This window comes from Lytechinus variegatus, chromosome 15 (assembly GCF_018143015.1).
Source record: "Lytechinus variegatus isolate NC3 chromosome 15, Lvar_3.0, whole genome shotgun sequence".
NCBI lineage: Eukaryota > Metazoa > Echinodermata > Echinoidea > Temnopleuroida > Toxopneustidae > Lytechinus > Lytechinus variegatus.
Window position 1 is genome coordinate 3,117,959 of NC_054754.1, and position 24,711 is coordinate 3,142,669.

Below are 24,711 nucleotides of genomic sequence, written 5' to 3' on the forward strand. Positions count from 1 at the left end.
CCTCTTCAAAACCGTTCCGCGCCCCCTGTATAATTTGATTTTTTTCTTGCCTATCATTTTGCATTTTTTATATTGAATTATAAGGCCGAAGTTGTCCTATATCGAGATATTGTGTGATTGTCCTTAATTTCAGTAAAATGCTGTAGGATGACACTTGAAAATAAAGATACATGTCTTTATAGTATTTAACAAAAGTATTTGAGTAAAACCCCCTCCACCGGCCTCAATCCAATACCAAAGCTATTTTTTAAAACCAAACACGTCGGCATCAATTTTCATTTATTTGATGCAAGATAAAAGAGCAATGTATAGAAAGACGATGGCCTTGCCGGGAATCGATCCCCGGACTTTTATTGCGTAGTTGGGCACCTTAGACCACTCGACCATCAAGCTATTTTTTTTTAATTCGTCCTCTTTCAAATCAATAAGTTTACAATCACATATCATATAAAGATTTTGTACATATATACGAGACAAAGAAATATATCAATAATCAATATCAATGAGATTACCAAATTTTCAGAATTATTAGAAATGAAGTTAACTGCCCAATTTATGTTACATAACAATGTGAAAGCAGATAAAAGTATCATATCAATCGACTACCCCCCCCCCCCCCCCCACTTTGTAAAACGAGACCTTTTTGCACTACAAAAAAAAGAGGTCTAGCGCCATCTCTATTTCATAATTGGATAATCTCGTTTCGGTCGCTGTTCGTGACTGGCAAAAATTGGGATTGAGACCTAAAAATAATTGATTTAATTGTATATTTAAAGACTATTTGTTGAATTATTTTGTGCCAAAATCAAAGGAGGCCAACACCATGCAGGGAATGCATGAGACCGTCCCGAGTTATCATCCGGTGGAACAACAGAGATTCAATCCATACACATTTAATGGAGGGTAAGTAAGGAAGGTTACTCGTCGGTCCACTGCAGCGCTGTGTCCCCTCGGCCTCGCCTAGCCTCAGCTCCGCCGACTCGCTCACCAGGGAGGGGAGAGCTAGGTGGTGGAGCTGCCTAGTCTTGAGGACGCAATGATGATGATTTCTTTAGATATGTCATATACTTCTTCATCATTGACGTCTTGACACTCTCTCCATAGTGTCTTAAGCGAAGGACCAAAACAAAGATGGATTTCCCTGGAAATTAAACTTGAAAGCCTGTGTATAGCTTGGTAAAAATTACTAAAGGGTCAATAATGTGATTGATAATCGAATATCATCTAATATGACAGTCTTACTGAAGCGTAGAGACCGTTAGATATTTTTCCAGCTGCACTTCTCTGAGAAAATTTCAAATATTCAAATCTTGGATATATAGCGCCCTCTCTCGGCGATGCTTGTTTTAAATTTAAAAAATGGGCGTTCAAGCACTTATCTTATAAATTTAGTGATTAGAATTAGATATCCAAAAGTTACAGACAAAGGACATATCTTGAAAGTTTCAGCCCATTCCATGATTTGGAATAGGATTTAATTGAAAGACAAAAACACACAGATATTTTAATTTGATCGGGTGACCCGATCAAGTTAAATTTCCATGTAAAATCGCAAAATTTATCCTGTAAAACACATTTTCATTTCATATCCTCCACATCATAACTGTTATACTATATAGGGCATATCCATTCATATTAGCTAGCAATGAATTGGAATAATGATAGGTGCATTTTGGTGGATTTACCAAAACTATACACAAGCTTTAAGAAATCCATCTTTTTAAACCAAAATCACGAGAATTCTATTAATTTTATTCATTCTTACACCTTCCTACGCCTAATGGGTAGGAAGGTTTTAAATATTATTATATAAAAATATAAAAAAATGAAGATTTCTTACCTAACTGATGTAGCGTAGTCCCCTCTATCCACATGTAAACAACGGGAATACAATAGCGTCGACCCTTGAACCGCTTATGTATGACGTACTTCCGGAAAGCAATGCCGTCTTAACGAACAATTTAGAGATAAAAATTCGTATTTAACAAAGATTAACATTTATTTGTGATCATAAATAATGTATATGTATTGATGTGAATTATTCATGATTAAGAAATTTTAATTCTTATTAAATAAGAATTTATATCTCTAAATTGTTCGTTAAGACGGCATTGCTTTCCGGAAGTACGTCATATATAAGCGGTTCAAGGGTCGACGCTATTGTATTCCCGTTGTTTACATGTGGAACGAGGGGTCTATGCGGCATCAGTTAGGTAAGAAATCTTCATTTTTTATATTTTTATATAATATTTAAAACCTTCCTACTCGAAACAGACGGCTGCCAGCTGTCAAGGTATGTCTGTGACCTGAAAGCCATTGAAAAAGTTCAGAGACGTGCGACCAAGTTGGTGCCATCATTGAAAGATCAATACTACAGTAGAAGCCTTCGTTCCTTGAAGTTACCTTCCATTCAGTACAGAATGCGAAGAGGGATATGATACACATACAGACGTACAAGATCATCAATGGCATCACTCACACATTGTACGAAAGTGACTTTGCTTGTCTCTTCTACGGAAATATAAAGAAGCCCGTTGGTGGTGCTAATAATTTCACAACCTTGATTCAGCTCCTCGGTAATTTTACAACTGTATCTAAATTCTTTGAATGCGCAATCCTTATGATTAATTTACTAATTATGGGCACCAATAAATGAAATGCCTTCGAAAACATTATTATTGGTGATGATAACACTTATTACGCCATTAATTTAAAAAGATGACTAATAAAAAAAATGAAAATAATATACGTGCCTGAAAAGAAACCAGCAGTACAATCTTTAACTGGGCGTTGTGGCGTGCGCCTGTAATCCAAGCTGTGGGGAAGTTACAAATTGATGCAGAGGTTCGAGCCCTGATCACGTCTTTCGGATGGTGACGTTAAGGTCAGTCCCAGACGTAAATAATCATACCTGATTGATACACGTCTGTCAAAAACTCAAAATACACACACACGAACGTCAATAATACGTATACCGTATCCCAAAGTCTATGACTATACAATGAAAAGATTGGACACTTCACGGACTTCGCGTAATGCCTTGCGTCGATTTGCGTGTAGAAATAGTGTACATGTAGGTGCCTAGTCTTTTCCTGGTCGTGTCTGATATGAATATAAATCGCGCGCCCTCTTTAGGCGAAAATTGATATCCACGCTGATCAGTTTTCATCTCCGTAAAATCTTCACTAAAGATCAAGAAAATATACATGTTTTTTACAAGGAGAAGTCACGGAAGGATCTAAATGATTTGGTGTCATAGCAGAATGTGATATATAAAATTATAGGTAATATTTCATGTGGGCAAAAGCCCAGAATCTTTAAGAAGTGTCGTGTGTGTCGCATGCATACGACTGATATTCCTTTGCTTTGAACCCATGGGTGATATTGACCAGCAGCAGGGCTGAAACTGAAAGGGTCAATTTACAATATCAATACAAAGTACAAAAAAAAACATAACAAGTACGGTAAATGTAATTTTTGGCCTAATGATTGAATTACATTATGAAAATCAATTTACATGAAGATATATGTATTTCTTGAATACAAAAGGATAGATAAGAGAAAGAAATGTGAGGGAGCAGGGGGAAAGAAGTAGAAATGTATTACAGAAAGAAACATGAGACAGGGAAATAGAGGGAGGTCGGAGAGACTAAAGAGGAGACAGAAACCAAGAACATTATAAATGTTTTCAAAAACTTAATATACGATCTACATGTAAGTACATTAGTGAATATTCTACACATTCACATATAATTATCTGGCTACATTTCATGGTAAATATTAGAGTAAACAAAGAAAGAAGAATGGGAGGAGAATTAAATTAAAGAAGGAGACAAAGAAGAGAAAGGGAAGAAAAAGGATGGTGTTGAAAGAGGGGAAAGAAAGAGAGGAGGAAATTGGCGAAGAGGAGGGAACGTCTGCAAGTAAAAATAATTCATAACAATGTCAAAAAGAAAAAAAGGCATGCATGCAGCTGAATTTGTCTTAAAAATCAAGTTTGTAAGTGTCTTGACAAAAAGGGTATTGTTGATTTCCGATATCTTTCAGTATTGCATTTGATGATACTTAAACTAGACTAAACTGTCTCCTACATCTACTTGCCTTTGATGGTGGAAGCAAATGCCTATGTCAGACAGAATTTAATGACTTCAATCCAAACTCATGAAGAAGGGCATCCCGCCTACTGTGGAGTGAGGGCAGTCCACACACATCCAATGCACCATTGTAACCTGTATAGCTTGTGAAATAAGAAAACTAATGGTGCTTCAATCAACTCATTGTCTGATATATTGACAGAGATATTCCAATTTACAGGGGAAAATATGCAGATTTGTTCTGTCAAAAAAAATTAAAAGGCTTGTTTGAGTGTACCTCAAGTGATGTTCATGCAGGCTCCACTCCACTTCACTACCGCTACACTATGCTCCACCTACATGAAAATCGAGCCCCAAAACTCGCTGATACTCCCGATTGGCAAAGGTGGGAAAACAATGCATGTTTTTTGTAAAAATGCTACATCTAAACTAGTCCTTTTAGGGTTGAAGCAGTCAGTGTTACATGTTGTACATGTATAAATTCTATAAACATGGTTTATATTTTCTTTCATCTAGGACCATTATGGCTATGGCCGGTGATGACTATGCAATCATTGCTTCAGATACAAGGCTCAGTGAAGGTTTCTCTATACACACCAGGGATAGTCCAAAGACCTATCAATTGTGAGTACATGTTATAAAGGTCCAGACAATCATATTAAAAGCAGATACTAACCAATAGCGCCATCTCGAGTCTTCAACTATTCATACCTGGCCAGTTTCCTGACCCATAATGCTAGTGTAGTCTAGTAATATAGACCCACTTGAATGATAACCTGCTCAATACATTTGTACCGCAATAATGATGTTACCAAATAGCAAAATAATTTTCCTTTCAAAAGATTTTAGTTTCTCTACACAAATACAATTATGGGTCAATTTATTCTCTGTAGTATTAGTAGATATCTGAAAACGATTATTTAAGACTATGTATTTAGAACTGCCCCGTTGTGTATCGTGTGATTGTGTTTTATCAGTTAAGCATATCCTTATTGAATGTGTTGAATTTAGCCACATACGTACTAATTTTTATGACGTACCGGATTTAAAAACGTTATTTTGTGACGTTTCACACTCAAGAATTGTGGATTTCCTTAAAGAAATAAATCTTTTTCTCAGATTTAAAAAAAAATAACATTGAAGATTATCAAAGCAACTATGACATTTATTAAGACATTAAAAATTAACCATAGTCTTTCGGAGGAGACTTAAAGCTGTCGGTCCCGTGTGATGGAGAGCAACCCCACTTGCACGTTAAAGAAACTGCTTTCCTATTCGAAAAGAGTAGGGAATTTTTTCCCGGGAAAGTAGCCACCCAACTAACTCAGTATACGCATTAAAGTAATATCTAGCTTGACACTTATATGACACATTGTGTTGGTAGTGTCGTTAAACCCTAATCAATCTATAGAACACACAGTCAATGAAAGATCACACGCAGTTCACTACCCCTTTGTCATTAAGCAGAATTGAATATTGGAATTTAATGAACTGAGGACAGCCATGCTGGATAGAGAGGTCTAAAAATCCTATGTCCATGGTACCCAAGATGGCATCTATAGGCTAAAGTCTTTTCCTGCCCTCGATTGACTGACTTGATGATTGGAATTCTCCTTTGATCAATATTTATCTTTCATGTTGCTGAATCTAAATTAAAAGAGATAAACAACAATTCTTTATTAAAAATTGATAGGCATTGCCATTGAAGAGAAGAATATTTTTACTTTGCCAAATTGTGTGGAAAATGAATTTCTACATATGTCCACATTACCAATTTAGAGATGTTAGATCTTTTAATTTTGTATCAATAATTTCTGAGCTTTTAAGGGGAATGAAACCTTTGGAACAAATAGACTTGTGTAGAAACAGAAAAATCAAAGAATAAGAATAAAGAAAGTTTGAGAAAAATCGGACAAATAATGAGAAAGTTATGAGCATTTGAATATTGCAATCACTAATGCTATGGAGATCCTCCCATTGGCAATGCGACAAGGATGTGTGATGTCACTGATGAACAACTTTCCCTTTGGTGGACTATAAAAAACCCTCAAAATGTCTCTTTTTGCTTTTTCTAATGATGATACAAACTCTATCCATGATGTATTCTTAAAAAATATGTAATACATGCCCTCATGTAGAAAGAACACATGATCTATGGATAGATGTGATAAAAGAGGCAATTCAAGTGAAATATATACTAAAGTAATGGGGAGAGTTGTTCACAAGTGACATCACACATCTTTGTCGCATTGCCAATTTGCTATCTCCATAGCATTAGTGATCGCAATATTCAAATGCTCATAACTTTCTCATTATTTGTCCGATTTTTCTCTAACTTTTGTTGATCTGTTTCTTTGATTTTTCTGTTTTCACACAAGCTATCTTGTTCCAATGGTTTCATTCTCCTTTAAACTAATGATACTACTGCTTTGCAAATTATCTTACATGTATAAAGCTCTCCATCAAAAGTAAGGTCAAATGTAATGTTGTCTTTAATGGGGTGAAACAGGGTAGTTGTCATTTGAGTGGGGGAGGGGGGGGGCTCCAAAAGGGAAAGGAAAAAGAAGGCTGATTCAATGCTAATTTGCTGTTTCAAGTTATCTTGCTACTGCCTAGCTTAATCAATTTTATAACATTGTCAAACTCATACTGCTGCTAACTGTTATTTTAGATTTTTTTTTTTAGATTTTAATTGTTGTTTTCCCTGAATAACCTTGAAGGTGCAACTCTAAACTGATGCAGTTGTATGTACCGTTAACCATTTAAGTCAAATAAAAATACATTCAGAGTAATCAGTTGAATCCAACGGTTTCATTTCAAAGTCATAACAAGGCTGAGTCATTAACTTATTGCAAATCCGATTATTATAATCAGTTGAATAGATTTATCTTGTAACTAATGGCTGTGATGTTTCATTTCTTCAGAACTGATGGTACTGTTTTAGGATGTGCTGGTTTCCATGGTGATGTTCTAACATTGACAAAAGTTCTTGGTGCAAGACTGAAGGTACTTATCATTTTTAAAGATGGTGGGAATAGTGAGTGTGTGATGTCATCGGCCCACTCACTTACATTCCATTCTGTTCTAGCTTAATTTTTTAGAATGCTATGTCTTTTTTGTCTCACCTGCGAAGCAAAGTGAGACTATAGGCGCCGCTTTTGCGACGGCGGCGGCGGCGTCAACATCAAATCTTAACCTGAGGTTAAGTTTTTGAAATGACATCATAACTTAGAAAGTATATGGACCTAGTTAATAAAACTTGGCCATAAGGTTAATCAAGTATTACTGAACATCCTATTAGAGTTTCATGTCACATGACCAAGGTCAAAGGTCATTTAGGGTCAATGAACTTAGACCATGTTGGAGGAATCGACATCGAAATCTTAACCTGAGGTTAAGTTTTTGAAATGTCATCATAACTTAGAAAATATATGGACCTAGTTCATGAAACTTGGACATAAGGTTAATCAAGTATCACTGAACATCCTGCATGAGTTTCACGTCACATGACCAAGGTCAAAGGTCATTTAGGGTCAATGAACTTTGGCCGAATTGGGGATATCTGTTGAATTACCATCATAACTTTGAAAGTTTATTGGTCTAGTTCATTAAACTTGGACATTAGAGTAATCAAGTATCACTGAACATCCTGTGCGCGTTTCAGGTCACATGACCAAGGTCAAAGGTCAATGAACTTTGGCCGAATTGGGTGTATCTGTTGAATTACCATCATAACTTTGAAAGTTTATGGATCTGATTCATGAAACTTGTACATAAGAGTAATCAAGTATCACTGAACATCCTGTTCCAGTTTCAGGTCACATGATCAAGGTCAAAGGTCATGTAAGGTCAATGAACTTTGGCCATGTTGGGTTTTTTTGTTGAATAACCATCATATCTCTGTATAAGTTTATTGGTCTAGTTCATAAAAAGTGGACATAAGAGTAACCATGTATCACTGAACATCTTGTGCGAGTTAGAGTAGTATTTAAAGTCAGCACTGCTGCTATATTGAACCGCGTGATGCAGGTGAGACGGCCAGAGGCATTCCACTTGTTATTTTATATCTACTACTTTCCAAATTTTGCCTCCAGTTCTGCACTTGTATGATATATTTCACTTTGATAAGTGTGATCTTATAATATTCGGGGGAAAATATGAAGACTGTCGCTCAATAGATGTTTGAAATTACATATATATTTCACGATTCTATTTAGGATTTGGAAATGAAATGATTGTTAGCGGTACTGATTTTTTCTTTCCTTTTTATATTCACTTTGGCAATAGATGTACGAGCATGAGCACCATAAGAAGATGTCTACCACAGCAATAGCAGCGATGCTTTCAACGATACTGTACTATAGGCGATTCTTTCCATATTACACCTACAACATTCTAGCGGGGCTTGATGAGCAAGGTTGGTCTTCGTATCTTTACCCAATGATGTGTGTGGGGGAGGGGTGTTTATGATGGTGTGGGGGTGGGGTTATGATAGGGTGTTTCTTCAACAGCAATAGCAGCCATGTTATCCACAATACTCTACTAATAATAATATGCAGCATTTATATAAGCCTAATACAAATGACATTTGTCTCTATAAAAGCGCTGCATACTATTACCCAGGCATTAGCACGGCTATCCTGATCGGATGCTCGAGCACTCAAGGAATTTCTTCCTACCGCGTACCCATTTACTACAACTGCGTGGAGAGTGGCAAATGTAGATAAACGCCTTGCCAAAGGACGCGAGTAAGTTGAACCCCGGACCTTGCGGTTCAAAGTCCGGAGACTTTGAAAACGTCTACCTGATGCTTCTACCTGTATTTATGAAGTTCCTACACATCACCCGAGAAGAAGCCGCCAGTATCAACTTGGTGAATGCTCACAGACTTCCCTCCAAAGCCAACTCCAACACCTCGCCAAACTCCACCAACCGGCCACCGCCCATTATCGTTCGCTTCGCTAGAATGTCTGATCGCGACTCCTTGCTCCACGCCTTCGAACAGCCTCGACCTCAGGTGTCACAGGATGAAGATGTCCACGCATCCACTCAGCGTATTGCGATTCGTACAGACCTTCCTCCAGGAATGAAAAGGGAAAGGGGTCGGCTTGCAGCTGTGGCATACTCACTACGCAAAAACCAGCATCTCGCCACTAGAATTAGAGTCTTGGGCACCAAAGTTATTTTGTATACAAGAAAACGTCCACTATCCGGTCAACCGCCAGCAAGATAGCAAGAATGGTCTGAGTAATACCGTGTTCCATGCTATATATACCGCATCTGCGAGTTGTTGAGTTGTTTATTATAGCCTCTTAAGAGGCCACTTCAGTTGAGTATAAAGCTCTAGGTGAAATCCAAATCATCTTGTTTCTATTCTGCAATGTATATTCTCTTTTACAATGCAATTAAATTCCTCTTGAATCACTATGATTCCTGTGTTGACCTGGGCTATTTCCAACGAAATATCCGCAGCAATGTGCCTTGCTCTACACGTTCTTCAAATAGCTTGTCACATGCAATCTCCATACGACCAACTTCCTCAGTCTTTAGCCTCTAGTAATACATGTAATACTAGTAATACAGGTTCGAATAGCTGATCTACTTAGACTTATATCATCATTCTTGAAGAGAAATCATCAGTATTTTATTTACTTGTGCAAATGCAACACCATAATTGACTTCCTGTAAAGCGCTATTGAAACACCATTCAACTTCAAAGAGATACAGATATTAGAAATCTGGTGCTGATGCTTTGTTAATTCATACACCACTTGCTGTTGATGCTAATGTTGATTTAATCTAGGCACTACCCATTCTAAAGTGCTACAACTACATGTACTCCAAATTTTATGCCTAAAAATTTCTCAATTTCTAATATCGAGAAACAATATTGAGACTAATTGCTGATGCACGTCAGACACCTCTTGACTATCTTGATTTACTTATTAACCTTGAGGAGTCAAGTTCATAATTCCATTCATCCATGTTTTTAATCTTAACCATGGATTTGGTTTGAATAGTCTGAGTCACTTATATCATAAATTTTCAAGCTTTGAATAGTTGACTACCATGCAATTTCTCAGGTGATGCACATTATCTTGATTCAAGGTATTGAGGTTTGAATGTTAGCAGTTGATTTACTTATCTCATAAATCTTGAGGAGTCGAGTTCATTTTATTATTTCATTCATCCATGCTTTTAATCTTTAGCATGAATACTAAACAGATATGACTTTCTGGCACTATATAGATGCTGGTTTACTGGCGTTGATACTGGACTACTTCCATCACCATTACAATGTCAATGTGCTCCGTACTATATGTACCTGTACATTAATACCTTGGAAAAGCTTGTTTTTCTTTTCTCAATTACAATAGTGAACGACTTCCTCAATTTTTAATGACAAGTAACATCAATACATTACAATAGTACAAATATCCAGGTTTGAATTGTCTGAGTCAGTTATATCATGAATCTTCAATCTTTGAATAGTTGACTACCACACAAATCTTTAGGTGACAAGCATCTTATCTTGCTTTGATGCTGATGATCGTTTAGTCTGCACTTTAGTCACCTCTTGACTCTCAATGTATTGAAGTTTGGAGTCAAGTTCATTATTTCTTTCATCCATGCTTTTAATCTTAACCTTGGATATGGTTTGGATTGACTGAGTCACTTATATCATGAATTTTCAAGCTTTGAATAGTTAACTACCATGCAATTTCTCAGGTGATGCACATTATCTTGGTTCAATGTATTGAGGTTTGAATGTTAGTAGTTGATTTACTTATCTCATAAATCTTGAGGAGTCGAGTTCATTATTTCATTCATCCATGCTTCTAATCGTAAGCATGGATATGAAACAGATATGACATTCGGCAATATATAGATGTTGGTATACTGGCGTTGTTACTGGACTATTTCCAATTCCATTACAGTGTGCTCTGTACTATATGTACCTATACATTTACCTTGGAAAAGTTTGTTTTTCTTTTTTCAATCACAATAGTGAACAACTTCCTCAAATTTTTATTTAATGACAAGTAACATCAATACATTACAATAGTAACAAATATCCAGGTTTGAATTGTCTGAGTCAGTTATATCATGAATCTTCAATCTTTGAATAGTTGACTACCACACAAATCCTTAGGTGACAAGCATATCTTGCTTGGATGCTGATGATCGTTTAGTCTGCACTTTAGTCACCTATTGACTCTCAATGTATTGAAGTTTGGAGTCAAGTTCACTATTTCATTCATCCATTCTTTTAATCTTAACCTTGGATATGGTTTGAATTGACCGAGTCACTTTAATCGTGAATTGTCAGGCTTTGAATAGTTGACTACCATACAAATCCTCAGGTGAAGCACATTATCTTGATTCAATGTATTGAGTTTTGAATGTCATCTCATAAATCTTGAGGAGTCGAGTTCATTATTTCATTCATCCATGCTTTTAATCGTAAGCAAGGATATAAAACAGATATGACTTTTTGGCACTACATAGATGTTGGTATTCTGGCGTTGATACTGGACTACTTCCATCACCATTACAATGTGCTCTGTACTATATGTACCTATACACTTACTTTGGAAAAGCTTGCTTTTCTTTTTTTCAATCACAATAGTGAACAACTTCCTCAATTTTTAATGACAAGTAACATCAATACATTACAATAGTAACAAGTATCCAGGTTTGAATTGTCTGAGTCAGTTATATCATGAATCTTCAATCTTTAAATAGTTGACTACCACACAAATCCTTAGGTGACAAGCACATTATCTTGCTTGGATGCTGATGATCGTTTAGTCTGCACTTTAGTCACCTCTTGACTTTCAATGTATTGAAGTTTGGAGTCATGTTCATTATTTCATTCATCCATGCTTTTAATCTTAACCATGGATATGGCTTGAACTGACCGAGTCACTTATATCATGAATTTTCAAGCTTTGAATAGTTGACTACCATATAAATCCTCAGGTGAAGCACATCTTGATTCAAGTATTGATTTTTTAATGTTATCTCATAAATCTTGAGGAGTCGAGTTCATTATTTCATTCATCCATGCTTTTAATCGTAAGCATTGATATCAAACAGATATGACTTTTTGGCACTATATAGATGTTGGTATTCTGGCGTTGATACTGGACTACTTCCATTACCATTACAATGTGCTCTGTACTACATGTATATGTACTTATACACTTACCTTGGAAAAGCTTGTTTTTCTTTTTTCAATCACAATAGTGAACAACTTCCTCAATTTTTTAATGACAAGTAACATCAATACATTACAATAGTAACAAGTATCCAGGTTTGAATTGTCTGAGTCAGTTATAATATGAATCTTCATTCTTTGAATAGTTGACTACCACACAAATCTCTAGGTGACAAGCACATTATCTTGCTTGGATGCTGATGATCGTTTAGTCTCCAGTTTAGTCACCTCTTGACCTTCAATGTATTGAAGTGTGGAGTCATGTTCATTATTTCATTCATCCATGCTTTTAATCTTAATCATGGATCTGAACCAGATATGTCTTTTTGGTGCTATTTAGATGTTGGTATTCTGGCGTTGATACTGGATTATTTTCAACACCAGTACATCATACACTTTACTACATCTACTGTGAAAAACTTGTTTTCTTTTTCAATCACAATAAAGAAAAACTTCCTTGAATTTTTAGTGACAAGTAACATCAATTCAATCAAGGCTTGAACTAACTGTGTCACTAATATCATAAATTGTCCGAGCCAGTTATATCTTATCATATCATGAATCCTCAAGCTTTGCGTAGTTGATTACCACACAAATCTTTAGGTGTCTAAGCCAAGTTTTCAAGCTTTGAACAGTTGACTACCATCCAAATCTTCAGGTGTAAAGCACATTATCTTGACGACTCAATATTTTGAGGTTTGAATGTTAGAAGTTGATTTACTTATCTCATAAACCTTGAGGAGTCAAGTTCATTATTTCATTCATCCATGCTTCTAATCTTAACCATGGATATGAAACAGATATGACTTTTTATCACTATATAGATGTTGGTATTCTGACGTTGATACTGGTCTATTTCCAACACCATTCCAATGTGCTCTGTACTATATGTACATTTACTGAGAAAAAGCTTGTTTTTCTTTTTTCTCAATCACTTTACTGAACAACTTCCTCAATTTTTCAGGACAAGTAACATCAATACAAAACAAAATTAACAAATATTCAGGTTTGAGTTGCCTGAGCCATTTACATGTATATCATAAGTCTTCAATCTTTGTATAGCTGATTACCATATAAATCTTCAGGGGTTAAGCACATTATCTTGCTAATCCTTGCTGACGATCGTTAAATCTGCACATTAGACACCTCTTGACTTTCAATGTACATGTACTTAAGTTTGTATGTTAATAGTTCATCTACTTATCTCATAAACCTCAAGGAGTCAAGTTCATAATCTCATTCATCTATGCTTTTAATCTTAACCATGAATATGAAACATTCACAACTTTTTTGGCGCTATAGATGTTTGTATTCTGGTGTTGATATTATATTTTTTCCACACCATTACAATGTGCACTGTACTACACTGTAAACTGAAAAGGCTTGTTCTCTTTTTTTTTCCAATCATAAATAGTGATCAACTTCCTTGAATTTTTAATGACAATCAACATTAATACAATAAAATATTTGTATGTGTAAATGTGTGTAAACACTCATGTGTAAACCCCATCCATTTTTGAAGCATCATAGATGCTAGAATTACGTGTTATGTTGGGATACCTAACAGAGTTAACATTCCTGAATGTAGTGATTAGATTAGATTCAGTACAACTGCTCTTGGTATAATGCTTTACTCCTTCGCATCGGGGTGCTCACTCAGGCGCTTGGGGTGCTTGTGTGGTGGCTGCGCTGCTGGCGCCGATTGTCTTGTCCGGGAGGGAACGGTGCCTTTGGGTCGGGGTGGCTTGTGTGGGAATGGGGGGTCGGGGAGCGGATCAACGGGGGTTTGAGGGGAGTCGGTCGGGTGTTGGAGGGTGGGTTGTGGGCGTTTGGGTGTTGCGATCGCTGATGCTTTGCTGTGGGGGTGTGTGGTGTCGCTTGTGAGCAGCTCTTTTTTTTTTTTTTTTTTTTTAGTCAAGCAGATGGAGTTGTTCGCGCGTGGCATCGCACGTCTTTGCCGGTGGGGGGATCTCCATAGCACCGGCGGTCGCGGTATTTGGGTGCCCATAGCTCTCTCAGTGCTTGTCCGATTTCTCTCGGACTTTCCTGGTTCTCGTTCTCTGATTTGTCCTTTTCGGCACGGGCCGGCTCGTTCCGATCGTTTGGTTTCCCTTTAAATTTCTGACCTGGCGGATCGGCGCTCGCGGTGCAGTCGTTATGCAGGCGCTGTGGATGCTGGTTTGGCACTTCGTTCATTTCTTTTGCAGTGTATAATGCGTGTTATTATCATCTAATAATTTATTCTTAATGGCAGTAGTCCAGCTCGCTCGTGCTTGAATTAGAGTGCGCCATCACTCAATATGCAGTGCTTGTCCTGCTATTTATATCAATACCAATATTTTTACTTATTCATGATCTTATTTTTAGTACCATTTTATTCATCTTATTCTTTGTTCAAGTATACTTCGCTATGTTTATTCCAGCCTGCCCCCTTCCCTCTATTTGAGTATCGACGTCCTTCTTTCGTTACGGAAAAGCAACTCTTATTAACACTGCCAATTGCTTACCCACAATTTACTTTACTTCCCACGCGCCACGATATGTTAGTGATAACTTCTCCGTATATTGCGAATGGATTTCTTTTTACTTCTGTCCATTTAGTTATGGATTTCCTTCAATTTACAACTTTTAAAACTGACAAATTTTTCTTACACATCCATGTGTAGTACCTCAACTAATGTACCGTATATGCATACTAACCAGTCCTCTAGTAATTCGCTTGACAACAGCTCTCTTAACTTTGAAACACCTGAACTTCTTTTTGACTTTGATGCAGAAGACACTCCATTCGATTCCTTTTCATCAAACCATGTAACAGAGAACAATTTTTTCTCAACTTTGGAATCTGTTTCCGGCAATGATATTCTCTTTTTACATTTTAACATCAGAAGTCTCAACAAAAACTTTGATCGTTTGGATTTTTTCACAAAGCAGCTAAAGTTCAATCATTCTATCTTAGGAATTAGTGAGACTTGGCTTAAAGACACGCCATCCTCTTATTTTTCTATGAATGGTTTTAACTTTGTTTCTTCTAGTCGCATTGGCAAAAGAGGTGGTGGAGTGGGAATTTATGTCCCGGTTGATTTTAACTTTGAAGTCATCGGAGAGTTGACGCAAATATCTGATGCATTAGAAACTATCTTCATTGAAATTAAATTAAAAAGCAAGGGTAATATGATAGTTGGAGTAGTATATAGACCTCCACATTCTAATTCTAGCGAATTCATTGAATCTATACACCATATATTATCTTCCTGCTCTCTTACTAACAAATCCTGTGCAATTATGGGTGATTTTAATCTTAATCTCCTCCAGCATCATGAAAACTCAGACTGTCAAGACTTCCTTGACTTGCTACTTGCTTATTCATTCGTCCCAACTATTACCAAACCTACTAGAATAACTGAATCATCAGCTACTCTAATTGACAATATTTTTGTTAATAAAACAAATAACGTAAAATCTGGGATTATAGTCAGCGACATTTCGGACCATTTTCCTGTTTATAACTTAATATCATATCCAATCTCACCCTGTCTGCCTGCATCAGCCAACAACATTAAGACTCGCAACTTTTCGGAGGATAACGTTAACAATTTTATTAGGGCACTTGCTGTTGCTGAATGGAACTCTGTATATGCCACAGACAATGCTGATTCGTCTTTCGATAACTTTATGGATATCTTCATGCATAACCTTAATTCTTCTATTCCATTCCGCAGAAGCCATGTTTCTAACTATAAAAAAACTCCTAAGCTTCCGTGGATTACCAAATCGCTACTCAAATCTATAAATAAAAAAAACAACCTCTTTTATAAATACAAAACTACTCCAAACACCACAACCAAATCTAAGTATACTAGATATCGTAATATTCTAACAACTTCATTGCGACTAGCTAAAAAGAACTATTACTCCTCACAATTCGATGCTCACAAAGGCGATTTAAAAAAGACGTGGAAAGTTATAAATGATGTCTTGAAAACCAAGGTAGTCTCAACTCCTATTTCCAGAATTCTAGTAAATGAAACCGAAGTACAGGATCCTCTTGCAATTGCTGAGGAATTCAACAACTACTTCGTCAACATTGGCCCAAATTTGGCGCGAAATGTCTCTGAATCAAATTGTAATTTCAAACAGTTCTTAAAAACGCCAAACCCTCAAACGCTGTTTCTAGATCCAATTCTTGAGCATGAAGTCTTTGACATAGTGAACAATCTGAAAATAAACAAAAGTGCTGGGTTCGATAGTATATCCAACTCTTTGCTAAAAAAAACAATTACAGAAATTTTATCTCCCCTAACATATGTTTTTAATTTATCATTGTCTAATGGAACTGTGCCGAAAAAAATGAAAACTGCAAAAGTTATACCTATTTTCAAAAAGGGTAGTAAAGAAGACCTCGGAAACTACCGCCCAATATCACTTTTAACTGCACTTTCCAAGATTTTGGAAAAACTGATTTATGCTCGCACAGTGAAATTTCTTACAAAATATGAAATCTTATCCGATACCCAATTTGGTTTTCGACAAAATCATTCTACAACTCATGCCCTTCTTCTATTTTTGGATAAAGTTAGCCGCGCAATCGATAAATCTTTTCATACCGTTGGAATTTTCCTGGACTTCTCCAAGGCCTTTGATACCATCAACCATGATATATTATTGTACAAACTGAGCAATTATGGTGTACGAGGAAAGGCCTTGGAGTGGTTCAGGAGCTACCTATCGGACCGCAACCAATTTGTGAGTATTAATGGTGAGGATTCCTACTTAAGACAAATATCCTGTGGCGTTCCACAGGGATCGCTATTGGGGCCTTTGCTCTTTATTCTTTATATAAACGACTTTCAATATTGTTCTGAAATCATGTCATTCATCCTCTTTGCGGATGACTCCAACATATTCTACTCCCATCACAACCCTCAAACTCTCCTTGATATTGTTAATGAAGAGTTAAAAATGGTTCAAAGTTGGATAAATGCCAATAAACTATCTCTAAATGTTAACAAAACTCACTACATGCTCTTCAGTAATTCACTTTCAACACTTCCTGGCAATTTATTTATACATGATATTCCTCTTGACTTAGTCGAGTCAACAAAATTCCTTGGCATATATATAGATTCTAATTTATCGTGGAAGACTCACGTGAACTACTTATGTAAGTTGCTGTCTCGAAACGCGGGAGTTTTAAATAAACTGAAACATGAATTTCCTCACCATATTCTATTATCACTATACTTTACTCTCATATCATCCTACCTCAACTATGGTATTTTAGCCTGGGGCAATGGGGCAAAATTCCTGCTTGATAGGATTTTATTACTCCAGAAACGTGCAATCAGAAATATTAATTGTGTTGGTTACCTATCTCATACATTTCCATTATTTCTAAAAAACAAACTACTTCGTATTACTGATCTTTATACCTATAACTTAGGAATCTTTATGTATCAGTTAAATGCCAATGATATACCTTCTGTTATTGCCTCCCTTTTTTCAAAAAATAGCAGTGTCCATGGATATCCTACTCGGCAAAGTAATCTGTTTCATCTTCCTCGTGTAAGAACTTCATTTGCCAAAAGGAATATCACTTTTACAGGCCCTAAATTTTGGAATGCCCTCCATGATGATCTTTTACATTCACCCTCAATATATGTCTTTCGACGAAAGCTGAAACACCATCTTCTCAAGGACTATACTTAGTACGAACACAGTTGTGTACCTTTTTAATTAGTTATAGCCTCATTCCATTTGCTCTACGGGTTTATACCAAATTTATTTTTTTATGTCTTATTCTTTCATTGCTCCTCTATCGTCGTCGCGCGTGGGTTGTCTTAATCCTTGGAAGATGTCCATTCATCTTATTGCTGCCTTATGCCATAAATTTTCCATTTCCCACTCTTAGCAATGTTTATTTCCATTTTCCTACAGGCTCGAATTCAATTCAATTTGTTGCTTTCTACTCTTATTTCTTCCTACTCATCATTTATGTATTTGTGTATCCCTAGTTTTTGTTTACTTTTTGTTTGCCCCTTTATTTTATTCCCTCTTGTCGTATTGATATTTTTACGGGACTCTCACTGCATATTCCTTGGAGCCTTCAACCAACAAGCTCTGCTTTTACTTTTGGCTCCCCATATCTTCACCTCACATTTTCTTTCACTGTCATTATATTACAACAATTTACAAGAATGCATTTTAGTACTTTTTTTTCTAATATATTAAGTATACTTTTCATATTTCACGACATTTATTTATGCTTACCTATAATAATTTGTATTGTATGATATTATTGTTTGTTTTGTATAATATTATTGTTGACACTGTTGAAAGTGTGGTATGCTTGATATGAATAAAAACCTTGAACCTTGAACTTATCCACTGAACCACAACACCCCTACATACTACAGACGTTTCTTTCCATATTACACCAACAACATTCTAGCCAAGCTTGAACAAAGTTTGTGGTAATTGGGAATGGGTGGGTATCATTGTTTCTTATTTTGCCCTATTTGTTTTGGGGATGGGGGTATGATAGAGTTTTTCTACAACAGATAGCAGCTATGCTATCCTCATTAATTTACTACAGGTGATACTTTCAACACTGTATTTAGGTCAGTTGTAAAATTCATGCTTAAATTAACAAGCATCTCTATGAAAATCCCCATTTGACATAATTTTGACTTGGACTAATGTTCATTTTCTATTCTCTTCTCCCTAACCATTTTGCAGGTAAAGGTTGTGTTTATAGTTTCGACCCAGTAGGCTCATATGAACGAGAGACTTACAGGGCCGCAGGTTCATCTAGCGCCCTCTTACAGCCGCTTCTAGACAACCAGGTTAGTTTACTTACCTTGAGATTTATAACCATTTGGTCAGCCGAACAGAATGTGTTCCTCCTCATAGAAGAATGGTCAGACTATTCCAATTTTAGATTACAAATTTGTAAACTATAAAGGTTTGCAGCTTTTCCAAAGTTTAATTTAGACTATACTTATATGGTGTGTAAGTTGCCAATGCATTCACCAAATATAGATTTTTGTATTTTTTTTTAGTAAGTGATTTTGAAATTTGATTTTTCAGACCTCAAGATATATTTTTATGGATATCACTGATGAAATTAACATTACCATTTAATTCATGGTCAAGGACGTTTACTTCTTGGCAGCAGAGCACATCAATTAATATGATGTCATAATGATTCCATTGTAATGTCATGAATTCTTTTGTCTCACTATTTCTGAATTAGTCTTCACAGATCACTTTCAGACCCTGAGGCAGATTCTTACTGACATCACTGATTAATATCATTGATAGTTTAAGTCATACTGTTGTTTCATCGTTTCTCATAGATCGGGGGCAAGAACCAGGAAGGCTGGGTGAAGGAGCCAATTTCGCTGGAGAAGGCCGTCGCTCTAGTAAAAGATGTCTTCATCTCGGCAGCAGAGCGCGACATCTACACTGGCGACGGGATTGTACTTCATGTTCTTACAAAAGACGGCTGCAAGGAGGAGAGGTTCCCTCTAAGGCGGGATTGATCTATTTTCCTTTCTCTTTGTAATTACATGTATCTTGTTTGTACAGTGTAAATTTCTCAGCATACTACATGTTTTGACTCGTACAGAATGTAGAAAATTTCACATGGTGGGGGGGTGATCAGAGAGAGATCAGAATGTTATAGTAGGGGTATTCCTGTGATTTTATTCCCAAAATTTGAATAACTTTTGTCAATTTGGTATTCATGGTGAGTTGTGCATGAAATCTGATTTTATAGGAAGTGCTCACCCTAAAGAATCAGGTAATGGGAATGGGAGGAGCTATACAGGCTGCACTGAGATCCATATCACCTGTCACCCTCCATGATTTCCAATACCGGACTACAGTAAAACTGGGCTTACCCTGTACAAAGTATATGGGGCTTTGCAAAATCATTGTAATTAAGAGCCATGATATTGTTTTATCTATCCTAAAAATAACAGAAGAAGGACCTAGTCCTAGCAATCGTGACATCAATGTAAACTTGTATAGGCCTACTGGTAAACATCTTGGTGATTTGTATTATTGATTTTGAAAATATCTTCACAAAGGCTTCACACTAACTTTTTTACATGGTGGCCCGATTAGTCCACCAAAATCATTAATTTTATATTTTTGGTGGCCCTCAAGCAAATTTGGTTGCCCCATAGCCAAAGAAAGCATTAAAATTCATCAAGACTGGTAGCCCAATAAGACCACCGAGTGTGGGTTTTTACAGAATTTTGGTGGCCAGACTTTTTTGGTTGCCCTTGCCACTGCTGATGTCAAGCCCTGTCTTCACTTTGTAATGCCATCTGAAATGTGTACAGGTAGGTTACTTAGTACATGTACCTTGGCATTTTTCTAGTTCTGTAATCTTTTCTTTGTTTATGTTTGCCTTAGGTTTTGGTAAATGAAATACCTTTCAATGGCTTTTCAGTTAATTATTTTAAGGCATTCACAGCCTTGTCCAAGATTCAAAGACTAAATGTGATTCAGCCATTTATTCAGTTACAGTTTTATTCCTTCAGGACCCTGTTTTATAAAGAGTTACGATTGATCTAATCAACCACAACTATGGCAAGCCGGTAACGTCAACATCTAAAATGCATGTCTATTCAAAGTATTTTCTCCATTAATGGTGTTGACTTGTACATTCTTCTTCTAGTCTGGTACAATCCACCAATGACGTATTATCATATTACCTTTTCCCACTGGTGTGTTTATCTTTGTTTACACACAACATCGTGCAAAATTTCCTGTAGGAAATGTTATGACATTGATGGATATCCATGGCATTGATGTTGATTGGATCAATCGCAACTCTTCGTAAGACAGTGCCCAGGCCAGACAGGAATGGCCCGAGTTTGAATACAGGACATCAAGGTTCCGTAACACAAAGGTTAGCGATTGATCGTACACTTGAATTTCACGATCGATTGTACATTGTATTCTATGGAATCAATCTTAGAAATATGTTCTACGATGATTGCTTAGCTTTGTGTTACGGGCCCCAGGATAGCTGTGGTTCCACCATTCTTTCCCAACAGGCATAGAGATGCAGTGTACGTCTCTATTCTTCATTAGAAAATTGTCCTAATTTTAATAAATGTTAATCAACATCAGTTTATTTTAGATTGAATACCGATGTTTATAAATGTAATTGAGAAAACCACCTGGATGGCCACATTCTACTCATTAGGTAAATTTTGGCATAAGTTAATGAAAAGCTTCATTAAACGACCCCCAGTAGTCGTTTCACAAAGAGCCGAGTGTGACCAAGAGTCACCCTTAAATTTCAGTTGCATGCAGTATACGACACATCAAAGCATAGGGGAAGGCGGGGTAAGTTGAGCCACCAGCCCCAGGCCAATAATAAATGAGTCAGACATTGTTGTGGTGTCATGTATTGATGACCCATAGCATAACCCCTAACCCCACCACATTGTTTCCAACTTTGAAACAAAAAGTAGTTTTTTAGAGGGAAAATGTGAATTTCAGCCAAAAAAGTAAAAAAAAAAAAGAGTGTGAAATAGATATGTGCTTTATAAACACACACGTCTTTAAATATAATAAAGACATGATAACAACATTATTAGTCCAGGTATGGATCTTCATTCTTGTCATAGTCTTTTATATGATGGATGCATAATAAATGTGTGGATACAAAATTATCGCACTAAGTTCGGACTGGGGTAAGTTGAGCCAAACAGCATGGGGCAATTTGAGCCATGGTAATTCCTATGGTAATGTATCTTAAAAAACAAACCATAAAAGTCGATTGAAATGCAGGCTGAAAGGAGCAAATTTACATGACTGCTCTTTTCCTTTTACAGGATGTTAGTATTTATAGAGAATTAGCAAGTGAAAAGACTTTAAACAAAAAATTGACATGCTGGTTCTCCCCCCATACATTTTGGACATAGTTTTTGTGGCTCAACTTACCCCAGAAGGTGGCTCAAACTTCCCCCATATATGGGGCAAGTTGAGCCATTTGACATCGGTTTTTTCAAAGGTCACGATGACTTTCAGTGTTGGGGTAGAAAGTTATATATAGGTGGAAAATATTTCAGAAGAATGAAATTTCAAGGCAAGGTAATTATTTCGACAAGATTATTAATCATATAAATTCTAACATGCAAAAAGCAAAAACTGTCACAACTTACCCCGCCTTCCCCTACCTATGTTAAAACACATACATGTTGCCGTGTAACAGTTAAAGGATAACTCTTCACACTCAACCACTTGTAAAACATTCCCCTGAAATAGTGATCCATGTTAACTAGTCAAAGGATGGAGACAGGACATGACATTTCCTGTAACATTCTAGATTATATAATAATCCTTGTATGCACGGACGGAATACTAAAGAGAATAAGAGTGAAGTCAAACATATTGTTCACTTTAGCTTTCATTTCAAATGTGAGAAGTATTAAGTATAAAAGAGATGGGAGAGAATGGGGGTTGAAGGAGAGAGGGTGACTAGAAGGGGGATGGGGTGAAAGAAAGACTAGAATAGAAAATATGTCTGTATTTCTTGAATGCAAGCTTCAGACATTTCCAAATTATATTCTTGAATGATTATCTTTGGGGAGATCCAGGATTTTTCGAAAGGGGGACACATTTTCCGAGGAAAAATTTGACAAAAAAATTAAAGATTTTGCGCACGAAAAATTTTGACAAGCAAAAAAAAAGGTCTTCACTTTCGAAAGGGGGGAGGGGCACACTTCTGTTTTAACTCATAACCTGCCACGGCCTTGCATGGGCGCCGACCCTTCACTGCTTCATACATGCAAGCGCACTATCGATTCTTACATAAATTCTAATTGTGCCTCTCAAAGTGGAGGGGGGGGGGGCACGGGCTGGCTGTGCCCCCCTGGATCCGCCAGTGCATGGACAGACTGATAAAAAAGAGAATTTGTGAGAAGACATGCATATTGCATTTCACAGTAGCCTTCTTTTGACTTGCGAGAAAATAAGTTTTTGCAATTGCAACAGGAACGGATTCTAGAACAGTAAAATGCATTCAATGCAATGAACAGCTGAGAGGTCTTTCAAAATTTGGTGAACCAAAATAGCAGATTGTCTCAAGATTTAGAGCTGACAAAAAACTGCATTATGTTGTATATCCAGAGATGCAGACAAAATTGTTTTGTTTCACCGATTTTTTGACCAACAATGCTTTGTCATGAAGGGATTTTGATGATAGATTTTTTAGGTGCCAGAATGCATCTGCATAGTGGTTGCAAAATCTCTGTATTGAAATTAATAAGAGTGTAGAGGGGGGGGGGATTTGGGTTGAAACCTCAAGAGATTTCTCTTTCAAGACAGGTAAAAGGCCTGGTCACACACCGCCAGAGCGTTGTTGGAGCGGAAGGGAAAGAAAGTCGAATTTTGCTCACAAAATTGGAAAAAAAAAAATCGAAAATGGTGAACGGTAGCGGGCTGTGTGACCAGGCCTTAAAAAGTGAAAGAGAAAAAGAGAGGCTCAGACCATGACCCAGAATTCAGAACAAGGGCCTCAAGAAAGTATTGCACATTGTATACCAGTATGTTTTTTTCAGAAATGAAGATTTTTATTAAACAATCTAAATCTATATACAAGTATATTTATACATATTGCAGATGACGATGTAGTAAACGATAAGAAGCAAATCCTGCTTATAGGAAATAGGACAAGTAAATATTTTCTCAAAATGTCATCGCAGTTGTTCAAAGTTAATATTTTTCATTAATTTATTCATTCTGTGGAAGAGCTGTGGTGTAGTGGTTCTGACTCTCGCCTTGTAAACAGAGGATCGTGTGTTCGAATCCCAACCCAGTCTAGCGTCCTTTGGCAAGGCGTTAATCCACCCTTTCCACTCTCGACACGGGTGCTAAATGGGTACCCGGTAGGATGCGTAAGACATTGTATGTTTGAATTTGCCAGTACCATAATGAGACTGCAATGAATGCAAGGAATGCTCCCCAGGGAGTGGAAATTGTGCACTTTTCATGAGGGATTGAATGAATCCAATGACCTGGGTAATAATAGGCTGTAACAAGCTTATTTTGAGCCATTGTGGTAAAAGAACTATATAAAAATTGGCTGTTATTATTCTTGAACCTTTTCAACAAGCTTTTTTTTCCTCATTTCTCAAATGTAACCCCTCTAATATACACTGGAATTTGAGTACAGAAATCCAGACAAATTGGTTTGCTCGGTCTCGCATGTTGGAGATGGGGGAATTGTGGTCTCTCCCCCTCCCCCCCCTCCCAACAAACAAAAAAATACAATTTACACTTCAAAATATCTATATTTGCATAGGTTTGAAAAATATTGGATATATTACTGAAAATTTGAAACTTTGTGGCCCATTGGTTTAATTGAATCAT

At 36.7% G+C, this 24,711-nt stretch overlaps 1 protein-coding gene across 1 annotated transcript; it reads left to right on the forward strand.

Moving 5' to 3' along the window:
* The first annotated feature begins 681 nt into the window (after positions 1-681).
* Positions 682-21,585, forward strand: LOC121428398 (proteasome subunit beta type-1-B-like). Its single transcript, XM_041624998.1, has 6 exons — positions 682-903; positions 4,611-4,718; positions 7,019-7,100; positions 8,382-8,511; positions 19,054-19,160; positions 19,674-21,585. The coding sequence occupies exons 1-6, from the start codon at positions 824-826 to the stop codon at positions 19,857-19,859; spliced, it is 693 nt and encodes a 230-aa protein (XP_041480932.1). The 5' UTR covers positions 682-823; the 3' UTR covers positions 19,860-21,585.
* Positions 21,586-24,711: the final 3,126 nt, after the last annotated feature.